This window comes from Aotus nancymaae, unplaced genomic scaffold, assembly GCF_030222135.1.
Source record: "Aotus nancymaae isolate 86718 unplaced genomic scaffold, 86718_ANA_hifiasm-v0.15.2.pri h1tg000025l, whole genome shotgun sequence".
Classification (NCBI taxonomy): Eukaryota; Metazoa; Chordata; class Mammalia; order Primates; family Aotidae; genus Aotus; species Aotus nancymaae.
In genome coordinates this window covers 17,611,931-17,636,746 of record NW_026988438.1, presented here as the reverse complement: position 1 = coordinate 17,636,746, position 24,816 = coordinate 17,611,931, and the positions used below count along the sequence as shown (strand labels likewise).

The 24,816-nt window shown below is 39.9% G+C and overlaps 2 protein-coding genes across 7 annotated transcripts in view; one reads left to right on the top strand and one right to left on the bottom strand.

Annotated features, from left to right (window-relative positions):
- Positions 1 to 14,818, bottom strand: part of PEX1 (peroxisomal biogenesis factor 1) — a 48,904-nt gene extending 34,086 nt beyond the window's left edge. For 3 of the 4 annotated variants that reach the window (XM_021674211.2, XM_021674213.2, XM_021674215.2), the window contains exons 1-5: positions 14,451 to 14,594; positions 7,438 to 7,581; positions 3,737 to 3,820; positions 2,885 to 2,999; positions 2,017 to 2,786 (exon numbers count right to left, since the gene is read on the bottom strand). In XM_021674211.2, the coding sequence (XP_021529886.1) occupies positions 2,017 to 2,786; positions 2,885 to 2,999; positions 3,737 to 3,820; positions 7,438 to 7,581; positions 14,451 to 14,579 (1,242 nt within the window). In that variant the 5' untranslated portion in view covers positions 14,580 to 14,594. Of the gene's footprint in view, positions 1 to 2,016; positions 2,787 to 2,884; positions 3,000 to 3,736; positions 3,821 to 7,437; positions 7,582 to 14,450; positions 14,595 to 14,751 lie in introns of those variants that run through there. The other variant, XM_021674212.2, reaches the window with a different exon arrangement.
- A 93-nt stretch (positions 14,819 to 14,911) lies between these two features.
- RBM48 (RNA binding motif protein 48) lies at positions 14,912 to 23,457 on the top strand. 3 transcript variants are annotated; one of them, XM_012450821.3, is made up of 5 exons: positions 14,912 to 15,052; positions 15,608 to 15,798; positions 17,964 to 18,109; positions 19,964 to 20,532; positions 23,081 to 23,457. In XM_012450821.3, the coding sequence occupies exons 1-5, from the start codon at positions 14,942 to 14,944 to the stop codon at positions 23,165 to 23,167; spliced, it is 1,104 nt and encodes a 367-aa protein (XP_012306244.1). In that variant the 5' UTR covers positions 14,912 to 14,941; the 3' UTR covers positions 23,168 to 23,457. The 3 variants fall into 3 exon arrangements, with proteins under 3 accessions (XP_012306244.1, XP_012306245.1, XP_064236460.1); XM_012450822.3 differs by lacking the exon at positions 14,912 to 15,052 and adding an exon at positions 15,095 to 15,314; XM_064380390.1 differs by lacking the exons at positions 14,912 to 15,052; positions 17,964 to 18,109 and having other exon boundaries at positions 15,710 to 15,798.
- Positions 23,458 to 24,816: the final 1,359 nt, after the last annotated feature.

Sequence of the window (24,816 nt, the reverse complement as noted above, 5' to 3'; positions counted from 1 at the left end):
GCGTTGAAAGACATAAAGATGACTACTCTCTATTAACTTCTAAAGAGCAGGTGCAGACATATTAATGGTAGACAAAAGCATACAAACTCTAAGGTACACATTCTGACTTAAAGAGAATGTAACAATCAAGTTTCCTGTTGTTTTTTTTTAAATCACTATACTTCAGAGGGCAATAAAGTCTCAAGTTAACATGAATTTGTTAGTTTTATCACCAAGTGATCAATTTTGATCTCTCAAGCCAAGTCCATTTGAGTACCTGATTTCAACTACTGTGATTTCTCACTGTCCATGGCTCTCCAACCTTCAGTGGAGTGGGAAAGGTAGAGTCCTTACTGCTATCTTAATATGGTTCACAGGACTTTACCATCAACACTTCTTCTCTCTGTTCTCACCATACAATTTCAAGGAAATAAAAGGATATTCCTGTCTAATGACAGAACCAGCTAAATCATAATAAGCTCAGGGTTAAACATTTGGAATTTGAGGACGCAGTGGGATCTCCTAAACAAACAGTTTAAAGCAGAAAGTAATGATCTGAGGCCAGGCACAATGGCTCATGCCTATAATCCCAGCACTTTGGGAGGCAGAGGTGGATGGATCACTTGAGACCAGGAGTTTGAGACCAGCCTGGCCAACCTGGTGAAACCTCATCCCTACTAAAAATACAAAAATTAGCCAGGCGTGGTGGTGCACACCTGTAGTTCAAGGAGAATTGCTTGAACCCAGGAGGAGGAGGTTGCAGTGAACCGAGATTGTGCCACTGCCGTCCAGCCTGGGCAACAAAGCAAGACTCTGACTCAAAAAAAAAAAAATAAAGATAAAAATAATGGTCTGGAGCTTTAGAAAATGATGTAGGCCAGCTGGGCGCAGTGGCTCATGCCTGTAAGCCCAGCACTTTGGGAGGCCAAGGCGGTGGATCACCTCAGGTCAGGAGTTTGAGACCATCCTAGCTAATGTGGTGAAACTCCATTTCTACTAAAAATACAAAAAATTAGCCGGGCATGGTGATGCATGCCTGTAGTCCCAGCTACTTGGAAGGCTGAGGCAGGAGAGTTGATTGAACCCCGGAGGCAGAGGTTGCAGTGAGCTGAGATTGTGCCATTGCACTACAGCTTGGGCAACAAGAGCGAAACTCTTGTCTCAGAAAGACAAAAAAAAGAAAGAAAGAAAGAGAGAGAGAGAAAGAAAGAAAGAAAGAAAATGATGTAGGCCAAAGAGATTAAAGCTTTGTAAGTTATTTGGATAAAGGTCACAGGTAAAACTACAGGAGAAAAAAAAACCTACAAAGGAGCCAAACATCCCCTTCTTTATTCCCTTTCCTAACAGGTTCCTCTCTTTATGAAGTCTTACTTTACAGTGGTTCAAATTTAGGTTCAAATAAAGGGACTAGTGACTTATGTCATATAAAGGTAGCATTAATATTTGTGGCCAGGATGAGGAGCTGGAACACTAGTGGCCCCATCTACTTCCTCTCTATTATACAAATTAAAGAGCAGACACCACCAGGGTAAGCAGCTTCTGGGTGCATTCCAATCCAGGTGCCACCACACGCAGCAAGAAGATAACCTCATGCCATGGATCTCTCCCTACACTGGGCCTTTTCCCTAATACTAACAAGTCCTTCCTTTGCTTTCAGTAACTGGGGAACAAATCTGTAAGCATTAAAGATTAAGGCTTTGTAGGGCACTCCATGCTGATGAACACTCAAGTCAATCTGCCTGAGTTTGAATTCTAGTTTTAACACTTACTAGCTATACAATCTCAGGCAAGTAATTTTGACCTCTCTGGGCCTGAACCTATCTAAGCTTGCACCTATTCAAGCTTACTTGGCCAGAAAATACACAATCTTTATCTAAACAAGGACTTTACTCCACAAACATAAATGTGTCTGCCAATGCCTTTAGGCACTTGTTTCTTTTTAATTTTCAATTTATATATAAAATACTATTCTAATTCATAACTGGGGGATGTTTAAGCCACATACAATTTTTCCCAAATTATAAAACTTATACTAACCCACACTTTCCCAAGATGGAGAATTTCTACATTTTTGGTGTATTTTATGGCATTCTTCAATTCTTCAAGTCCATTCCAGACTACTTGTAGCACACAGTTCTTCTCATCTTCTTCACTATGATCTGACCTAACTTTTTTTTGATCTAGTGGCTCTGACATCTGCTTCTCTTTTTCAGGTGATAAGACATTTTGTTTTGTTTTACTTTGCTGTTGCTTTGGAGAAAGTAGCTTAACTAGCTTTCCGTAGGTCACAGTAAAGCTGGGCTCTATATCAAAATATTCCTGATCCCATGGAAATACATGAATGGCAAAGTGTTTATGAAAAACAGAAGTTGCTGATGCATTATATATACTAGGAGGTTGAGATTTGCATACTCTGAAAATATTGTCTAGAGGAACAACCTTTGACTGCATATTTTTGAATGCATGGATTTCAGTTAAACCCCAGGATGTCTCTTGTTTCTTCTCAGATCGAAAAGAAAAAATGCTTCCTATCATAGTCCATAAACTTGCTACTGATGATGAGTCAACTGGAAACTCTGACTTGTTTTCATTAGACTCAGTGATTCCCGCAGTATTTGACTGTAGTTGCTTGGTTTGAAGTTCTTTCATCACTCCTTTTTGGTCTCTTCCACAACTATGAAGTTTTTTACATTCAGCATCTGTTTTTGAAAATGCAGATTTCTCTTTGGCTTGGCGTGTCTTTGGCTGAATAAGGAGTTTGGTGTCAGTTTCCAGCCTTCCATAAGTGGCAGCTGGTATTAGTGCAACTGCATAGAAAATAAACCTCATTAGTGCACATTCCTTTCTACTTTGGACTCAATGCTATAGTGTAGAACGTGACAGCAAATAGTACAACAGCACCTACCAATCTGAATAAATATGTAAGTTTGTTGATCAACCCAAACAGGAAAAATGGCTTTTGGAAAAACGATTCGAATTTGATCTAGAAGATGCTGTTCAAGGGAAACAGCATGCAGCTCCTAGAACCAACAGACGAAAAGATCAATTCACTTTACATTTTGTCCATTCCATGTTTAGTAGGAAAAATCTCATTCTTTTTAAAAAACAAATTTAATGTGCATATTTATTGTATACAACATGATGTTATGAGCTACATGTAGATAGTAAAATGGTTACTATAGTGAAGTAAATTAACATATATATCATCTAACAGTTACCCACTTTTTTTGTGGTAAGGATAGTTAAAATCTACTCATTTAACATGAATTCCCAAATACAATTATATTACCTATAGTTGTCAGATTGTACATTAGATTGCTACCAATTCATTCTTTTTTTATGTGAAACAAGGTCTCGCTCTGTTGTCCAGACTGGAGTACAACGGCGTGATCCTGACTCACTGCAGCCTTGACTTTCTGGGCTCAAGCAATCCTCCTGCCTCAGCCTCTCAAGTAGCTGGGACTCTATAGGCATGCACTATCACGCCCAGCTAATTTTTGTATTTTTAGTAGAGGTGGGGTTTCACCATGTTGCCCAGCCTGGTCTTGAACTCCTGGACTCAAGCAATCCACCTGCCTCGGCCTCCCAAAGTGCTGGGATTATAGGCATGAGCTACTGTGCCTAGCCCCAATTCATTCTTATAATTCAAAACCAACTTGGAATATGTAATAAAGTTTAGAGAAGAGAAATCTAAAGACATTGATATTGTGAAGTAATTTAACCTTAAATGAGATAGTTCTTATTTGGTTTTCTTTACCAGTATCTCCCAATCATCTGCTGAGAGGGGTTCCACCTCAACTTGTTGACAAGATACCACATGGGAACATGGCTTGAGAAATACCTAGAAAAAAATTAAAAATTTAAAACTACTTTAAAAAATTTTTCTGTGTCATACAGAAAATAAGAAATTATCTTATCATTTTAGGTAAGTAGATGTGTGTGTTTTAGAGGGGGTTGTATATGCAGTCTATGTAATCTTTCTTTTTTTTTTTTTGAGACAGTCTTGTTCCATCGCCAGGCGCCAGGCTGGAGTGTAGTGGCACGATCTCGGCTCACTGCAACCTCCGCCTCCCTGGTTCTAGCAATTCTCCTGCCTCAGCCTCCTGAGTAGCTGGGACTACAGGTGCGTGCCACCACGTCCAGCTAATTTTTGTATTTTAAGTAGAGACGGGGTTTCACCATGTTGGCCAGGATGGTCTTGATCTCCTGACCTCGTGATCTGCCCACCTTGGCCTCCCAAAGTGCTGGGATTACAGGCCTGAGCCACCTCACCCAGGCTTTTTTTTTTTTTTTTTTTTAAGAGATGGGGCCTGACTCTGTTACCCACACTGAAGTGCAGTGGTGCAATCATAGCTCACTGCAGCCTGGAAACCCTGGGCTCAAGCAGTCCTCCTGCCTTAGCCTCCTGGGTAGGTGGGAAAATAGGTGCAAGCCACTGTGCCTGGCTATATGTGTAGTCTTTCATGTGACAGATATTTATTAAGTACTTATTCTTAGCCAGGCCTTGCTATACTCAGCAATTTAGGAAAAACTGCTTCATAACTAATTAGAGATTGAAGAAAAATACATCTCAGCACGTTTCGTAAATAAACGTGGTAATAAAGGTAATCATTAAAAAAGGTAAGTAAAAAATTAAAGAAGAAATGACTATATCATCAAGTTATAGCTTGATCTAATAAATACATATTCTCATTATTTCTAGAAGTTTTGCAACAGCCATGCTGCTTCGAGAAAAGTGGAAAAATACACTGAAATAGAAACTAGAGACAAATATTTAGAAGTATAATCCTTCACAGCTAAAAGTTAAGTAAAACAAATAATACCCTCTTATTGTAGTTTAAATATCTGAAACACTAGTATGTCTCAATAAGCTGGAGTCACCATCTTACTTCCTTTCCCCTTCTATAGGCATTTCCAAGGATTAAAGAAGTAAAATCCAAAGGCTCTGCATGTTAAATATTCTAGGTAACTTGACCCTTCCTCTCTGTTTTTGTGGACTGGAGCAGAATTTCCCCAAGTCCCTCACCCCCAGCCTCCTCAGTGAATTTCTCTTCAATATCTCCCTTACTGAAAAGGATGATTCTGAGCAAGTACAAAGCAGCTCCTGCCTACCAAGAAGCTAGAGACTCCACAGTTTCTTAGCAGGATTGCTGCAATAAATGATCTAAAAAAAGCAGGTAAAGTCACTTCAAAGCAAATGGGAATTAAAAACAATTAGGATTCTTCAGAGTACTAATTAAGACATGAAAATCAGGAAGTTGATGTTGCCCACAGGGAAGTGCTGGGTACTCAGAGAGCAGAACTGTAACTTGCTAAGCAATCCTGGGTAAAATACTCCATCTCCTTGTATTGTAGAACAAAGCACCAAAGTTAATGATTTCTAAGGTCCCTTTGGCGCAAAAATTTTAAGATTCTAGCAACAATTGAGAGTATGCAAGGGACTAGTGCTAGGTTTGTAGATTTCTCATGAGTAGCCTATTCTCATCAAAAACATGCATAAACAAAATTAGTCTGTGCTCAAAACAAGTAAAAAGACATGGCACTCTTGTGTATTGTCATGGGAAATTGGTAATAGAGAGCAATGTAGCCCCATCTATAGAAGTTTTAAATGTATAGCATCCTTGGCTATTCTGTTTTTAAATGTTTCACTCCACATATATATCTGATTCTGAGAAAGGACAAAGCAGCTCCTGCCCACTAAGAAGCTAAGGACTCCTGGGCTAGCCAGTCCACTTTCTGTTTCTATCAGTGATTCTTTAGGAGACAGTGTCTTCGTGGCAGTGCTGCAACACAGGATCATAAAGATACAGACAGAGAGAGGGAAAGAGACATGTTCAATGCACATTGTAATACATGGAAAGGTATCTGATATATTTTGTGGGATAATAATTGCAGAAAGTATGTATGATCTCATTTTTCAAATCCTAAAGGTCTAGTGAGATCCCCCAAAACAGTAGACATTAATTCTAAGGATGGGATTGGGGAAAGGTAAAAACTCATTTTTTACTTTCAATGGTAAAATAGGTATAATGAACATGTATTATTACTATTTCTTCTTCTTAGGAGACAGGGTCTTGCTGTTGCCTAGGCTGGAGAGCAGAACCATAGGCCACGTAATTCCTGGGCTCAAGCACTCCTCCTACCTCAGTCTCCTGAGTAGCTAGGACTATAAGCATGTGTCACCACACCCAGCTAATTTTTTTCATTTTTTTGTAGAAACAGGGTCTTGCTATGCTGCCTGGCCAGGCTCATCTTGTGAACTCGTGACCTCCAGTGGTCCTCCCACCTTGGCCTCCCAAAACACTGGGATTATAGGCATAAGCCACTGAGCCCAGCCTTATATTACTTCTACAGTTATTTTTAAAGAATAACTTGATAAACATAAAACAAAAAATAGACATGGGTTTCAAGCCTTCAGGTTTATAATCTAAGCATATTAAATTCATAAGGGAAGACAAAAGTGAGAAAATAATAATCCTGTGTTGTAGGATTATTTTATTTATTTATTTATTTTGAGACTTTGTTTCCCTTTTGTCACCCAGCTGAAGTGTGGTGGTGCAATCTCGGCTCACTGCAACCTCCACCTCCCAGGTTCAAGCAATTCTTCTGCCTCAGCCTACCAAGTAGCTGGGATTATAGGTGCCCACCACCATGCCCAGCTAATTTTTGTATTTTTAGTAGAGACAGGGTTTCACCATGTTGGCCAGGCTGAGTCTTGAACTCCTGACCTCAAATGATCTGTCCACCTTGGCCTTCCAAAGTGCCGGGATTACAAGCGTGAGCCACTGCACCTGGCTGAATTTTTATTATTTTTTTTAATCAAGTGAGACCATGGAAGGGTGTAAAATATGCCTGAAACAAAGTTCAATAATAGTAAGTAAAACCTAGTAATTCAAAAGGAAAAATAATTTCATGAAACCAAAATTAGGGAATGTGGAAAATGAGTTAAATAGTAGAATAAGAAGCAAGTAGGCTGGGTGCGGTGGCTCATGTCTGTAATCCCAGCACTTTGGGAGGCCGAGGAGGGAGGATCACAAGGTCAGGAGTTCGAGACCAGCCTGGCCAACATGGCAAAACCCTGTCTCCAATAAAAATACAAAAAAATTAGCCAGGCGTGGTGGCGTGGTTCCTGTAATCCTAGCTACCGGGGAGGCTGAGGCAGGAGAATCGCTTAAACACAGGAGGCAGAGTTGCAGTGAGCCGAGATCATGCCACTGCACTCCAGTCTGGGTGACAGAGTGAGACTCTGTCTCAAAAAAAAAAAAAAGGAAGCAAGCAGGGAGTAAACTACAAGATAATGATTTAAAAACAGAATAGTCAGCTTCAATATCTTACACTAGTTATATAATAGCATACAAGTTAGGTGTCATCTCATTTTAAAAAAAAAATCTAAACTTTTATTTCCATTGCTATATTATGTGACATTAGAAGAAAGTTACGGCCATCATATGTGCTTACCTGTCCCCCATTTGAGAGTCCAAGTTTTTGACCAACTTGTCTGTTAATTTCAGCTACATTTTCACCTTGATCACTAAAATGCCTGCCTTCTACCCAGCTCAAGAATGCAGGCTGGTGACTCCAGACCACTTCTATAGCTTGATTCTATTCATATAAGAAACGGGAGGAAAAAAGGTTTTCGATGTTTACACATTTTTCTAGACTCACATGAAAATAAACTATTACTGCAATTCACACATACAAAAAGAGTTCTATAGGTAGTTCTCTGTTATCTACATTTGTTGTAGCATTTAAAAATCTATAATCATTTCCAATACCCAATGCTGGTGATGGTAATGAATGAAACCTATACCATTATATTCTTATGGTAGCATTATAAATTTAATCAACCCTTTCAGAATTCAAAATGGCAACAGTCAATAAACTTACATAACAATTGAGCAACATATAACTATTTGAGCATTTATTCCCAATTAATGATTCAAAGGAAAAAGAAACAACAGCAAAAGCTATTTGTGCAGTTATTTTCTACAATAGTGAACACTTGGGACTGTCTTAAATGTCTATCAATAGGGAAAATATTAAATAAGCTATAAATTTACTATTTTAACATATGAGTTAATAAGTAGAAACATATATCATCTTTAAAAATGTAACATTATAGTTTCAGAATTATGAAACACCAAACAGATGGAGTACACAATCCATATTTATTTACTTATTGGAAGAGTAATACATGCATGTGGCAAAAACACAGAAAGTACAAAAGGGTAAAACGTGAAGCCATGTCCCTGTTCCCAGAGGTAATTACCACTGTTTCTTCTGTACCCTTCCAGAAATGTTATATTATGCAACTTCTTAATAATTTTAAGGGCTCATATAACTATGAAGTTTAAAAAAAGCAAAATATAACATTTATTCTTATTAAAAGAGCAATTATATAAAACATGTAAGTTTGTGGCCAAGGACCAAACAAGGGTTTTCTACGATTAAACAATTACAAACTCATTATAGGGACCTCGGAAAATATATAAACTTGGAAGGAAACAAAGGAATTACCAATATTCTCTCCACAAAAAACACAACCATGTAAACAATTTAGTCTATTTCTTGCTAATCGTTTTTTATGTGCAAGGTAATTTTTCATATAGTTGTGTATTATAGGCACAATTTAATATACTTTTCCCCTACTTATATTCATCATAAGCATTTTCAAACCTTTTTTTTTTTTTTTTTTTTTGAGACAAGATTTTGCTCTGTTGCCCAGGCTGGAGTACAGTAGCACAATCACAGGTTACTGTAACTTGAAACTCCTGGGCTCTAGCAACCCTCTCACTTCAGTTTACTGAGTAGCTAAGAATACAGGCACATACCACCACACCTAATTTTTTTTTTCTATAGAGATAGGATCTCACTAGGTTGCTTAGTCTGGCCTTAAGCTCCTGGCCTAAAGTGATCCTCCCACCTAAGACTTCAAACTGTTGGGATTACAGGCATGAGCCACCATGCCCAGCCACATGTATCATTTTTAAAATAAAAAGAATTTGATTAATAGATATCAAGACTAAATTTAAAAAAATCAGCCAGGTGTGGTGGCACACACCTGTGGTTCCTGCTACTTGGGAAACTGAGGTTGAAGGATCGCTTGAGCCAGGGATGTTGAGGCTATAGTGAGCCATGATAGTGCTATTATACTCCAACCTGGGAAACAGAGAATCTGTCACATTAAAAAAAAAAAAAAGACTTATTATATGAGAAACCTTCAGTTTTATTAATTTATTTATATCAAAATAAATTCATTAAGTTTAAAATATTAGGCCAGGCACAGTGGCTCACATGTGTAATCTTTATACTTTGGGAGGCTGAGACAGGGGGATTGTTTGAGCCTAGAAATTCAAGGCCAGCCTGGGCAACATGGCAAGATCCACATTTCTACAGAACATTTTTCATAATTTAAAACATTAAATATCAAATTCATTCATTTACACAGATTTTTTTTTTCCCGAGACAGGATCTCACTGTATTGCCCAGGCTGGAGTGCAGTGGCACAATCATCGGCTCATTGCAGCCTCAACCTCCTGGGCTCAAGTGATCTTCCCACCTCAGTCTCTCAAAGTGCTGAGATTACAGGCGTGAGCCAACATGCCCAGCCTTTATGTTTCTTTAAATGGGAAGAATTTCAAACAATGTTGGAGCAACTTCTAAGACAATATAATGTACTGGAAATTAACCATGTTATTATAATTTTAAGAAAGCCATCATCATGTATCGCTTAGTTGTATAATTTTTCTCAAAATTTTCACAGAACAGTCCAACTGTTCTGGCTGACAAATTCTTTCAATTGAGTGTATTTTGCCTAGATTTGGAGTCAAAAGTCTTAAGTTACTGTATCAGCTGTAACCATGTAAGCTACTTCAAGAATGAAAGTGACCAAGCCCCAGATGCTTTTTGTGGGTTTTCATCAGAGTCAGCAATACATAATCCAGATCAATTCTACTTCATGTGAAGAAACTTAAGAGATGGAAATATGAAAGATGCCCTGAAATATCAAAAAAGGAAACTCTACCAGCTCATTGAAAAAAGGAAAAATGAACCTTATTGAGGAGGAAAAAATACTTCTAATTATTTATTTGGTCAAAAAGTAGTAACCAGCTCCATAAAGCTATAATATGTGCCCAGTTAGATTTGGCAAACTTTGCAGACTAATGTTCTAAGTTCCTTTTCATGTCAAAATGCTTCACCTGAACCAGAGACCCCTGGCTATTTAGGTAAAGAGAAGAAACAGACAGCTAGAAAAGAACCTCTTTTCCAGGAGTCAAGTCAAATCAATCAATCAGTTGACCTTCTTTGACCCAAACTGAGGTATCAGTATTACCAGAAAATCTGCAGGTAAAACCATCAGTTGGAATGCCTTAGGAATGTCCAGGTCCAAAGCCTGGGGTATCTCTTGCTAACACAAGGAAAACGAAAATTGTGTAGCCATATCCGAATGGTGATTTAGGTTCATTTGCATTCACTATGTATATGAATCCTTTCCCTCTGCTGCAATCACAAGTCCTGAGTACAGAGAAGGTAACTTAGTTGAAGCAGTGGTTCTCAATCAGAGGTGATTTTGTCCTTCAGCAGACATCTGGCATTGTCTGGAGACATTTTTGGTTGTCACAAATAAAGGGAGGGAGTACAGGCCATCTACTGGATAGAGGCCAAGGGTGCTGTTAAACATCGTAAAATGTACAGGAGAGCCCCCAAAACAAAAAATTATCCAAAATGTCAACAGTCAGGCCGGGCGCGGTGGCTCACACATGTAATCCTAGCACCTTGGGAGGCTGAGGCAGGTAGATCACGAGGTCAAGAGACTGAGATCATCCTGGCCAACATGGTGAAACCCCGCCTCTACTAAAAATACAAAAATTAGCTGGGCGTGGTGGTGCGTGTCTGTAGTCCCAGCTACTTGAGAGGCTGAGGCAGAACTGCTTGAACCTGGGAGGCATGGGTTGCAGTGAGCCAAGACTGTGCCATTGCACTCCAACCTGGCAACAGAGTGAGACTCCATCTCAAAAAAAAAAAAAAGAATGTCAACAGTGCCAAGGTTGAGAAATCCTGACCTAAAGCATCTACTCGGTAGTCAGTCCTGAAATAATGACTTGAGGAAACAAGAGAATACACACCAGGCGGGGTGGCTCACGCCTGTAATCCTAGCACTTTGGGAGGCCAAGGCAGGTGGATCACCACCTGAGGTCGGGAGTTTGAGACCAGCCTGACCAGCATGGAGAAACCTCATCTCTACTTAAAATACAAAATTAGCCGAGCGTGGTGGTACATGCCTGTAATCCCAGCTACTTGCGAGGCTGAGGCAGAATTGCTTGAATCCAGGAGGCGGAGGTTGCTGTGAGCAGAGATTGCTCCATTACACTCCAGCCTTGTCAACAAAAGTGAAACTCCATCTCAAAAAAAAAGAGAATACTTGAAACACAGAACAGAGCATATCAAATGTGATGTGTCACATAACACAATAGTGAAGTTTTGAAAGGGAGACAAATGTGGGCAACAGAGAACTGGAAAGCTATGTGGAGGAGGTAAGATTCTGCTCTTTTTAAAGACGTGGAATTTGTATGAAAGGAAGAAAAGTGACTGAGGGAAGAACGGCATGAGTAAGAGAACAGAAGTGGGCAAAAGATTGGTTATAGAAGAAACAGTGATTGGGTGATGCAGAGTAAGCTGTAGACAAGAAGGCAAATTAGCTGCCTGGCAGTGGTACTGGTCTAGGAATGCCAGTTTCCTTACGTGTAAAAGTACAGAAATGACCTAGATGCATAAGGTCTCTATCGTCATTAATGTTCTATGACTCTAGGACGTCATTAATGTTCTATGATTCTAGGACAGTATGCTCAACTCTTTTGTGCATCCAAGTAGCACGAATAAATTTTTTAAAGTTAGAGATGCCTAAAGCCTATTCCCTAAGATTTTGATTTAATAGGTCTGAAGATTGATCAGAACATCTGTATTTTTAAAAGCTTCAAGGTGAGTCTGACACAGGCCAGAAAACCATTGTTCTGACCCTTCCTCTCATTACTGCATGATCTGTATTATGTACTCAACGATTCACCCCAAATAAAGTAATTCAAGTATTAACTCCCAACTTGTGAACCTTTCTGCTTTCATAATTGTCTATGGCCTCTAACCCAGTAATTCTTGGGAATATATCCTAAATGACCAGAAATAAAAATGATGTTTTCTAAACAAAGATGTGCTATTTTCAACGTTTTATTAAAATATAGTTTATCACTTCTAATGCCTAAGGATTAAGTACAATCTAAATGGTCAATCAGTGAACAATTAAATTATGGCAAATTCGTGCTAGAATGCTAATTAACAAATTAAAATGATGACCTTTTAACAAAATAAAACACTCATAATAACATTAAAGAAAAACACCAGGACACAAAACTGTATGTGTGTATATAGGACGTCATTTCTGTTAAATCAAGATTAGAAACAAAACTGGAAGATTTGATCCAAACTGTCAACCTTAGTCATCTCTAAGTTCTGGGATTATGGGTAACTTATTTTCTTGTTAACAATTTTCCATGCTTTCCAAATTTTCTATAAAACGTAAATTCTATTATGTTTATATAATTTATCAAAGAATAAATGTATAGATTTGTAGAAGCTATAAAGTAATAAACTTATTACATTGATAATTAGAAAGCAAAGTTGCCCTATTCTGCTAATACAGGCTGAATGGAAACAGCAATTTGTTCCAGAGCTAAAGACATTTACATTTCAAAAAGATAACGCATGAATTCTTAAAAGTACTTCTTGAAGTCTCAAATTTAAAACAAAGATCAAGACCACTCAACTCTTAAACAGTGATGAATCTACTGTAACAACTACATCTTAGGATCAAATTAGAGTTACTGTAAGAAAGCATTCCTACTATTACTTGCAGATTTGAAAACACGTTGAAAATCTCATGAGCTGACAGAGCACTGAACAAACTTCTACCTGGAACTTAGTGACAGTGACTGATTTGTCTGTCCCTAGCCATAAAGCCCATCAAGGACCAAAAGATCGTCTACTTAGTGGTAAAAAATAATAACGACAACGATAGAGGATTCTGCTGAATTCATGTTTTGGAAGAAGGACCAAAAAAATCTTCCCCTAGGTATGGGGAAGTAACTCAAGTGGAAAGAAGGGATGCTTGAAATTATTGCAAACTCTTTAACTATTATTGCATAGATTAGCCACTGGTGGGTACCACGCCTCCAGGATTTATGAGTATTAGGGACAAAGCTGCTTCAGAAAAGCCCTTCGCGCAAGCTGACCCCCGACCCCCACACCCGGCCCCCACAGCCTGATTGCTCTGCAGCTGCTTTCCATTCCTGAACGCCTATCTAGGTGCTACAATTAAGCAAAGCCTGATTACAGCCATCTGTGCAGGTCGGGGGAGGGCAGGGAAAACAAATGTTTGTTATCCATACTCATAAATTCCTGTTTTACATACACCTGTAAAATCCTGTTTCTTAAAAACCTGCCGCCACAAAAGTCACAGGATTCGCAGGATGATGTACTGTAAGTCAGTCACAAGTTAACAAACTATCTCTGTGCCTTGTACAAGCTGATAAATTATCTCAGTCCTGAAACTCTGCTAAGCCCCTCTCACCCCATAAAAGCCCCTCATTTTGTGACCTCGGGGCTGCCTCCTCTGATTGTTACTGGCAGCCTGGCAGGTTAATAAAACTTGCTTGCCTGACTTTGCGTCTATTCTCCTTTCCTCTCGGCTACCTTACAATGAGAACTTCAAATACGCTATCCTTTTGCCCCCATAAGCACGCTCAAATTCTTAAGACCATGTGCCTCTATTTTTAATTATGAAAATAGGGACGCTGTATCTCCGCCAGTGGTTACAACTGTGAAACTTCCCTACCACAAGGTCCAGAAGAGCGACTTATCTCGGAGCTTCAGGTGATCCTAACTACGTTACGTGTTCCTGACACACCACAGCTGTGTTCCGAGGGTCAGCGATGCCGCGCAGAACCATCATTGTATTAACCTTTCCCGCTTATGGGACGCGGTGGTCAGTCCCCGGGAATCTACCCGGGCTCAGCCAACAACTCTCCGCCTCCCTCTCGCGGCAGGGACGGCAGCAGCGCCGGTAACTGGAAATGGCTGGCAAGAAAAACACCTTTTAAAATAATAAAAACAAACGAATTCTCAGGAGATTTTCCAACCTGGAATAAGGAATATTTCTAAAAACAATGGTAGAATGTTAGGACGTTTCTAGGCCCAGTTTCACCAAGTGAAAAGACCTGGGATAAGACAAGCTCAGGGCTGCCCAGGACTTGTGGGACGCAGACTATTCAGAGGGGCCCTGCCCTTGAGGGACCCTCAGTCTGACCTCTGCGCGCTTCGGCGGCGCCCGAAAGGCAGCAGGCGTCCCGCCGCTTCCCAGAGAGGCTTCGGCCTAGTCCGACCCCAGGCTGAAGACCAGGTGGCCGGGGCCGGCACGTTACCTGCAGCAGGTGCAGCTGGGCCACGAGACGCCGCGGCAGGTGGAGGAAGCAGTCGCGAGCGTTGGTGAAGACCACAGTCACTGCCGCCCCGCCTCGCCCAGCACCCGCCAGGCTATCGCTGCCCCACATCGTCCCTGAGCGTCGCTCTGGGCTCGCCCACCCTAGCGCCGCAGCGGACGCGGGACCTGGCAGGCCAAGGGCTTCGGAGCCGGAGGAGATCGATGGGCCCCGCCCCCTCTCCCCGCTGCGCGTCTCTTCGCAAGCCTGTATTAGGTGGGACAAGCAAGCTTCTGTCACTCACCGCGCCTCTCCGCCGTGCCGCTCGGGGCGGCAACTCGTTCATCAAATCCTCTCACGGAGGAAACGATGGCCGACGCTATCGAGTCTCCAGCCAATCGTGGGACTCCTTGACCCAACTCGCTCTCTTATTGGGTAAAAGGGAGCTCAGCCGGGCGGATGTTGTCTTCTCGGCGAGGATCAAAGCAGGCAAGATGGCGTCGAGCGACGGGGAGTTAGGGAGTGTATTTGACCACCACGTCCAGCGGGCGGTATGCGACACGCGGGCCAAATATCGGGAGGGACGACGGCCTCGTGCTGTCAAGGTAAAGTGATTTTGGTTTCATTCGCTCTCCTCGGTAGCTTTATATGAGTGCTAGAGCTATATAGCCAGCCTACAGAAATAAAGGCATGAAAAGGCTGCTGTCAGATCCCTCTCTCTAGAGCTGGCGTGAAGAACCTTGCTTGGGTCAGGTATCAAAGATTCTCACGACCCTTTTGGTCGACTATTAGAACATCAACTCCACGAGACTAAGGCTTGGTTTTAGTCATTGGATCTTCTGTATTTACAGTACTACTTGGCACAAGGTAAGCGCTCAATGAATATTCGTTGATTGTTCCCGGTGAATTCTACCGACTCAATTTCTGGAAAAAAATGTCGACTGAAGGTAGTCTGTTATATGCCTTAGTTAGGTACCCTCTCACATGGGCTGTTATTCTTTATGCAGAGGGAATGGCAGACATTTTATTTTGTGTTTTTTGCTGACTGGGTTGAACAGATTATTTCTTGTTTTCAAAGCTCTGTTTAAAAAAAAAGATAGAGGCAGATTCGTCCTAGGTTTATTTGCGAAATACGTTTAACGACTCTGCATTTCTTTCAGGTATATACAATCAATTTGGAATCTCAGTACTTATTAATACAAGGAGTTCCTGCTGTGGGAGCCATGAAGGAATTAGTTGAGCGATTCGCTTTATATGGTCCAATTGAACAGTACAATGCTCTAGATGAATACCCGGCAGAAGACTTTACTGAAGTTTATCTTATTAAATTTATGAACTTACAAAGTGCAAGGTAATGTGCAAGTTAAGCAGTGACTCATTTTCTCCATTCATATTTCTATCATTTTGGCCCCAAGTTTCCCTCATTCATACCTCATTCAACGTAATCTAGCCTATATTCCACTTATTTTCCTCCATCCTTTTTAAAGGTATACTTTACTGAAGCACTGTTCCCATCACATCATTCCCATGCTTAACAATTTAATGTCCTGTGGTGTGGTAGATTAAAAGTTGGGTTTGGAGGCAGGGCACGGCGGCTCACGCCTGTAATCGCACCACTTTGGGAGACTGAGGCAGGCAGATCACTTGATGTCAAGAGTTCAAGACCAGCCTGGCCAACATGACAGAAACCCCAGCTCTACTAAAAATACAAAAATTAGCTGGGCATGGTGGTGCAGACCTGTAGTCCCAGCTACTCAGGTGGCTGAGGCATGGGAATCACTTGAACCTGGGAGGTGGAGGATTGCAGTGAGCCAAGATCATGCCACAGGACTCCAGCCTAGAGTCCAAAAAGGCTGAAGTATGCAATGCCTTATCTATTTTTATGTTATAAAGCAAGGCTCTGTCTCAAAAAAAAAAAAAAAAAGTTGGGTTTGAGGCCAGGCACGTGGCTCACGCCTGTAATCCCAGCACTTTGGGAGGTCGAGATAGGTGGATCACCTGAAGTCAGGAGTTCAAGCCCAGCCTGGGCAACATGGTGAAACCCTGACTCTACTAAACACAAAAATTAGCCAAGTGTGGTTGCACAAGCCTGTAATCCCAGCTACTGGGAAGATTGAGGCACAAGGATCACTTGAATCCAGGAAGTGGAGGTTGTGGTGAACTGAGATCATACCACCGCACTCCAGTCTGGCGAGAGTGAGACTGTCTCAAAAAAAAAAAAAAAAAGTTGAATGTGATCCCAGCACTTTGGAAGACCAAGGTGGACAGATCGCTTGAGCCCAGGAGTTCGAGATCAGATTGGCCAACATGGTGAAACCCTGCCTCTACGAAAAATACAAAAATCAAGCTGGGTATGCTAATGCATGCCTGTAGTCCCAGCTACTTGGGAGGTTGAGGTGGGAGAATCAGTTGAGCCCAGGAGGCACAGGTTGCAGTGAGTTGTTTATGGGCCACTACACTTTAGCCTGGGTGACAGAGTGAGACACTGTCTCAAAAAAATAAAACAAAAAGTTGGGCTTGGAGTAAGTTTTCCAGTCCCACTGCTTACTAGCTTCATGACCTTGGACAAGTTATTTAACCAGGTTAAACCTGTTTTTCCTCTTCCATAAAATCTGTATGCTAAAGGGACCTTCCTGAGGTTGTATGCCGATGAAATGAGATGATGCATATAAAGGGTTTAGCATAGTCCCTCCTGGTCAGAATACAGTAAGCTTAGCTATTGTCACTCCTTTCTGCGAATTGACTCAGTTTTTTCCAGCCTTCTATCTGACATAAGTCCTCTGCTCCAAAAAAGCTGAAGTATGCAATACCTTATTTGAATCCTTGCTCCTCAAATGAGAGTATGAGCATGGCTAAGTTATATAATGACCTAGTGCTTCACTTTCATTATAGGGTTGTTGTGAGGTGAAGCACTTATGACATTGCTTGGCATATGGTAAAATCTCAACAAGTATTGATCATTATGCCTGGATATAGGAGTAGTTAAATTTATTCATTGTAGTACTTGGCAAATCACAGATGTTTAGTAAGTATTTATTGACTGAATAACATATTTATGTTCTCATTGTTATATATTATTTCCTCAGTTATTGAAGGTATTATGATTATAGTATTTTTCATCTGATTTTTAAGGCATAAATCCCATTACAGAAGTACATTGTGCTGAAAAAGCTTAATTGGATGTGAACTAACTCTTCAGGGCCACAGAAAAGCTCTATTTTATGACTACAGTTTACATACCTCAGGCCAACCAGCTTGGGTCCTTAGTTGTTTAAAGACTAGGGAACAAATCCAAGAGGTTCAAAGGGAAGAGGAGGCTCTAAGAGTACAAACTGGATGGGTGGTATGAATACCATCCACAAACAGAGCATCTTAATTCCCAGTCCACAGGATATATACATACACATTGCAAAAGCTGGACTTTGGTCTTTAGCTCCAGGTATTGTATACTAGTTAAGCTCTCATTTTTAAGTAAATCTGTATTAAAAAACCATGCTATCTTGTATTTCCATTCAGGACAGCCAAGAGAAAAATGGATGAACAGAGTTTCTTTGGTGGATTGCTTCATGTGTGCTATGCTCCAGAATTTGAAACAGTTGAAGAAACTAGAAAAAAACTAGCAGTACGAAAGGCATATGTAGTAAGAACTACTAAAAATAAAGGTATTGAAAGCATATTTGCTAAATGCCTCCTGTGTGTCAGGCACTCTGCCAAGTGTGTCATCATGCAGTTCCCAGTCTAGTGGGAAGAGAGGCAAGTAAATCATCACAGTATTCAGCAAGTGTAAACCACAGGGTTCTCTGCAGCATACTACATAATCTGGGTTGAGAAGGGAGAAATGTTGGTTCATAGAAGACTTCCTACAGTCTGTGAGAAGTGGTTGAATTCTGAAGGATAAGTAGACATTACTTAGAAGGGAGAGGAAAAGATGGAAAGGCAAGCCAGGCAGGATGTTTAAATGCTTAGAGGAATAAATGAGCATCATGTATTTAAGAAACTTTAACTCATACAATATAATCAAAGCCCAGAGGTTTCAGTGAGAGATAAGTTTAGAATAGTGGATAGGAAGTGAATCATGAAGGGCCTTGTGTCCCACGCTAAGGAATTAAGGCTTTGACCAGAACGCAGTGAGAAGCAGTTGTGATTTGCAGACTAATTGTCACTGCTAATCATGGAGAAGTTCTACTTTTGACCAAGCAACTGTGTAAATGCCCCACATGCCCCTTCTGCCAGATAGTGGTAGAGAGAAATAAAGTGGGAAAACTCTTGGAAAACGTACTCAGAAATCTGGCAAGAGAGCTGTTGAGAATCCCCAGTCATTTGTAGACATTAACTTATAAGATATGTAAATAGCACCAGGAAAATTTGTATTATTTGTGTGAAATTATATAATATAAAAAAAAAAACAAAAAATAAAAAACGGAAAGGAAATTATAAAATATTAGTGTGGAGGAAGACCTTTGACATTATCTGACCTGTGTCCTAATTCTTCTTGGTGAGGAAACAAAGTCTCAGAGTTTGTGACTGGCCTATATTACTAGAGATAAATTAAGGACAAAAATAAGGATTAAAACTCAAGCTTTGGACTCTCTGGCCAGAGCTTACTTTTAAACTGCTTTAATCATCTCAGTGTTGGTGGTGGCCTAGTATTATCTTCATTATTTGCTCCCCTTCCCCTTAAGACCTTTTGCCCTGCCCCCTCAGAATTAGATTCAGTGTTGTTAAACTATGACTTTTTTGGCCTTGAACACTTTAGTTAAGCTCTATTTTATCTGCAGCATTCTAGCATCTACACGTATTTGTATATTTGGTCTTTTCAAAAACTTCTATTAATGAAATTTCAAAACACACAGGTAGAAAAACTAAGATAACATACCTCCCATGTATTAACACTAACAATCATCAACAGATAGCCAATTTCATCTTTACCACATCTTCCACACCCCACTCATGTTGTAGTCTGCTTTTGGGAGAGTAAACCAGGGAAGAGGCCCTTTCCAGCCCTAGAAGTAAGCCACACATATTGCTTTCTTTAGTAACTAACAAACACAAGCTAAGCAGCATGATACATCCAGATACTGGAATACTCTGAAACTGCAAAAATAAAAATAAAAATAAAAATTTATAAGATCTACAGTGAAGTGGAAAATACAGAGGTGCAGAGAAGTACCTATTACAGGTTACCTTTTTTAGTGGGGAGAAAAAGAATGGGAGGAAGGAGGCAGCAAAGTAAGGCATACTGAACAGATAAATAAAAAACAATAGCGCTTACTTATGGGGTGAAACCAGGCCCATGGAGAGCAAGGAAAGGGTGACACTTGATGCTACATATCTTTTTATCCATTTTAGGTTTTAAACCACGTGAATATATTCCCTTCTCAAGAAATAAATTTTTTGGCGTAGAATTTGTTACCATTTTTAAGTGATTTTTAAAATTATATGATTCTGAATGATGCAAACAATAAATAAACTACTTCTGTTTTCCTTTCTCTCATCTTTTAAATTGTAATAAAAAGACCATTATGTGACAAAGAAGAAATTGGTTACAGAGCATAAAGACACAGAGGATTTTAGACAAGACTTCCACTCAGAGATGTCCGGATTTTGTACAGCTGCTCTGAACACTTCTGCAGGGAGCTCAAATCCTTATCTTCCATATTCCTGTGAATTGCCTTTATGTTATTTCTCCTCAAAATGTATGTGTTCATCCGGGAAGCATGTAGACAGAGCATCAAACTCCTCTAAGGATGGTAGAAACCATGATAAAACAATGGAGCATTATAACCACAATGACTCTTTGCAGAAAACACAGATAAACCCTTTTAAAAACTCAGTAGACCGCCCTGGTGCACGAAAGGCTATTATTCCTTCAGAGGCAGTTGACAGATTTATGCCTAGGACAACACAACTGAAGGAGCGCAAAAGAAGACGAGAAGATGACCGTAAACTTGGAACTTTTCTTGAAACAAACCCAAGTAGTAATGAGGTTATGATTGGACCTCTGTTACCAGACATATCAAAAGTGGATATGCATGATGACTCATTGAATACAACAGCAAATTTAATTCGAAATAAACTTAAAGAGGTAAGCTTATTTTTTTAAAAACTGTTCTAAGAGACGATTTGGTTACAGGACTAAATAAATGGAGAATTATTTGTCGGAACAATAGTCATTTTTTTTTTCACCTTTTAGTTTTTTGACGTGTTCTTCTACAGTTCTCTGTTGAAATAACTTAATTTGGCTAATATTTTATTTGCTTTGATACTGTTAATACTTGCTTAAACAATGAACAGACATTTTATGTCACTGTAGATACAAAATATTAAAGCAGTGGTTTCAGCCACTTAAATCAATCTGTGAGAGTGGAGCCCAGGCCTGCCATTTTTGTTAAAAACTCCCCAGATAGTTCTAATATGAGCCAGAGTTAAGAAGGAAAAGTATTATAAATTATTTCTCTCAAATTTAGAATTATTACAGTTTATATAAAATTCAAAATGCTTAATTTGCTTTTGTGATAAAGAGCAATAGAAGGTGATGAGATTTCTAAAAATTGGGCCTCCAGGTATGCATTTCAAATGTAGACTTCTTAAATGATTAGCACCAGATTGTGCTGCCTAGGTAGTCTTTTTTTAAATGTCATTTACATAATCATTTTCCATTTCCTAAGCACAAATAAAGTTAACATTTGAGTCAGCTTTTGAAAGACACCTTTTTGGGCTGGGCGCGGTGGCTCAAGCCTGTAATCCCAGCACTTTGGGAGGCCGAGGCGGGTGGATCACGAGGTCAAGAGATCGAGACCATCCTGGTCAACATGGTGAAACCCCGTCTCTACTAATACAAAAAATTAGCTGGGCACGGTGGCGCGTGCCTGTAATCCCAGCTACTCAGGAGGCTGAGGCAGGAGAATTGCCTGAACCCAGGAGGCGGAGGTTGCGGTGAGCCGAGATCGCGCCATTGCACTCCAGCCTGGGTATCAAGAGCGAAACTCCGTCTAAAAAAAAAAAAAAAAAAAAAAAAAAGAAAGACACCTTTTTGTGGGGTAGGGGCTGCTGTTAAAAATCATAAACTGAGGGTTATGACATTCTCTTACATTTACTCCAAGAAGCAGAAAGTGCTTTTCACAGTTCTACTCACGTTTTACAATGTGATTAAGGGAGGCTAAGGTAGTGTAATTTCTTATATGTACATTTTTTACCTAAAAATTATTAACTGATTAAAGAGGCATTATTTAATAATAATTAAAATCCATGGACACAGTTTTTGTGCTGAAGCCTTCTTTAGTTTTTCAATTTAGGCTGGGCACAGTGGCTTACACCAATAATCTCAGCACTTTGGGAGGCTGAGACGAGCCAATTGCTTGAGCCCAGGAGTCCAAGACCAGCCTGACCAACATGGTGAAACCCCATCTCTACCAAAAATATACAAAAACTAGCCAGGCATGGTGGTACACTCTTGTAGTCCCAGCTACTTGGGAGGCTGAGGTAGAAGGATACTTGAGCCTGAGAGGCGGAAGTTGCAATGAGCCAAGATGATGCCACTGCACTTCAGCCTGGGTGACCGTGTGAGACCCTGTCTCAAAAAAAAAAAAAAAAAAAAAGAAGTTTTTCAGTTTGTGCTGTCACCCTTCCTTCAGTTATGGCTGAACTGAGGCATAGACATAGATACACAGCTGTCTCAGCCAGAGCTGATTACATTTTCAAGAAAAACGTGTGAAGTCCAAAATCTAGGTCCTTCTAGAAATAGTAGAACAACAAAAAAGAAATATTAAATAAAATTTGCTATAGTTTCTAATATTTTCCATTTCAAATGAAGACTCTTTTACTCTGTTTTGACTTACTGTATGCTCTTTGTACACTCTTTTTCTGATGGTGTGTTTGCTTTTCCTTTTTCACCGAGGAAATTGAGGATTATACTGCTTTCTGCTCATTTCTCTAAATGTTTCATTTCCCCCAAATCTATCAAACATTATCAATGTTTCAAGAATGCAAAACCAGGATATCTATCTGTATCCATAAAATAACAAGTGACTTTAGATCTATAAAGAAATGTTAAAGTAGAGCATATGTTCACTTTTCTTCCTCCAATTTCTTTTTTCTTTTTAAATAGCTTTAGAAATTTTACTCTCATCAGTGTTTGAACAGAAAACTTCACTTTGTGCCTAGATCATAGGCTGTACCTTGAACTTAGGCCAACTCTGCCTGAAAAGTGATGTCAAGGATTAAACTAAGGGCCGGGCGCGGTGGCTCAAGCCTGTAATCCCAGCACTTTGGGAGGCCGAGGCGGGTGGATCACGAGGTCAAGAGATCGAGACCATCCTGGTCAACATGGTGAAACCCCGTCTCTACTAATACAAAAAATTAGCTGGGCATGGTGGCGCGTGCCTGTAATCCCAGCTACTCAGGAGGCTGAGGCAGGAGAATTGCCTGAACCCAGGAGGCGGAGATTGCGGTGAGCCGAGATCGCGCCATTGCGCTCCAGCCTGGGTATCAAGAGCGAAACTCCGTCTCAAAAAAAAAAAAAAAAAAAAAAAAAGGATTAAACTATTGGATGTAATCTTACCTCTTCTAATAGCTTATTTACTCCTGCACTGTAGAAATTAAGTTTCAATGGTTCTTTTTTTTTTTTTAATTAGGTAATTTCATCTGTGCCAAAGCTTCCGGAGGACAAGTCCGAAGATGTACATACAAGTCATCCACTAAAACAAAGAAGAAGAATATAGAGTACCAGCAGCAAATTAGTATTTTCTGGAAAGAGCATTTATTTTTTATTTTTAGCCTGTCATTTTAATTCTTCAAGAGATTTTACTGCTGGTATTTTTTAATGCACTCTTCTTTGTAATTTCATTCAAGATATTTGTCTAAAGTCATTTCTTCTTTTTTTGATCCATACTTAATGTTGCAAACTATTCTTGTCATTATAACGTTACCTCTCATGTGCAGTAATTATATGTAAATTAATTGAAGCAAATATGGCAACTTTACAATATAAATAAAGATAGGCAACCAGGATCTGTTTCTGATTAAATACAATTATTGAATGAGTCATTGAAACACTAGAAGTCAGGATGTTTCCGAATGCCAGGATTTCAAAATCAAGACAATTCTGTGAAGTAGAAAGTAGATTAACTATTAGAACAAAGCTGAAATTAGAAGCTTACATGCTTTAGTTAACTTTTAAGAAGAATTTGCTTGACCTGTGGCAATACAAAAATAAATCAGTATTTGTAAATTCTAGACTTCTGTTACTACTTGTGGCATATCCATACTTTTTCCTGTCAGTTGATCACATAATTGGAAATTTCAATACATCTAGGCTGTCTCTATTTTTCTTTTTTTATTTTTAGTAGAGACAAGGTCTCACGGTGTTACCCAAGCAGGTATTGAACTCCTGGGCTCAAGTGATCCACCCACCTCGGCCTCCCAAAGTACTGGGATTGCAGGCGTGACGCACTGCACCTGGCCATTTTCTTTACTGATAAAAATAACTTGAGAAGGTCCATACCGTGGCGTGTTGTTTTCATTTCTCCCTATCTTTAATGGCCTCTTGCCTAGTAGATTGAATTTGAACATATCAGTTAATAAGGTTCCATTTCAGCTATAATGTACTGATCTAAATTTCCTAGGATGGCTCTAAGTGGAAAATGGTACTAACAGCAAGCTGCAGATAAGGAGGGTAGGCCCTACTCCATGTGAGGTAATTATATATAGTTTTTGCTGAAATCTCAAGGTAAAGGATATATTAGAGACCTAAGCATAGAATTGGAAGAGAAAATTGCTGTCTGCTTAGGCTTCTCAGACTATAAATAAGTTTTTATGATCTCTACCTCAGGATCTTGTTAAAATGCAGATTCTAGTGGTGGTGGCCAGGGGTTGTGGGGAGGGAAAATGAGGAGTTATTATTTAGTAGGTATAGAATTTCAGTTTTGGAAGATGAAAAGAGCTCTAGAGATTTGTTGCATGACAAAAGTTATCTGACACTTAAGGAGAGGAGCTGCTAAATGGGTCATGTGCTTCTGAATGGGTTCCTGATAAGTCTTGTGACCTTGTGTAAGTCAGCACTCCTCATCACCACCAACATAATTAATCATGAGGAGAGAAAGAAAGAAACCTCTGTGGTATCAAGCAGCAAAACAAAAAGATTCAAGTTCAGTTAGTTTTGGGTGGTGCCTGGGATTCTGCATTTTTCCCAAGTTCCTAGGTGCTGCCAGTGCTCCTGGTGCAAAGACCATGCTTTGAATAGTAAGGCTCTAGATAACTGGGCTACACATGAACTCTGGGAGCAGCTGAAGAACTGTCGGCTGTTCCATCCTAAGTTGTTACTCTCATCTAGTCCATTATGCTATATACTGTTTTCACCCATCTTTTTTCA

Excerpts from the sequence above, each read along its gene's own strand:
- RBM48 (XM_012450821.3), top strand. The coding sequence starts at position 14,942 with ATGGCGTCGAGCGACGGGGAGTTAGGGAGTGTATTTGACCACCACGTC. Across the intron at positions 15,799-17,963 it reads ATGAACTTACAAAGTGCAAG|GACAGCCAAGAGAAAAATGG; the intron begins GTAATGTGCAAG and ends ATTTCCATTCAG. Across the intron at positions 20,533-23,080 it reads TTCGAAATAAACTTAAAGAG|GTAATTTCATCTGTGCCAAA; the intron begins GTAAGCTTATTT and ends TTTTTTAATTAG.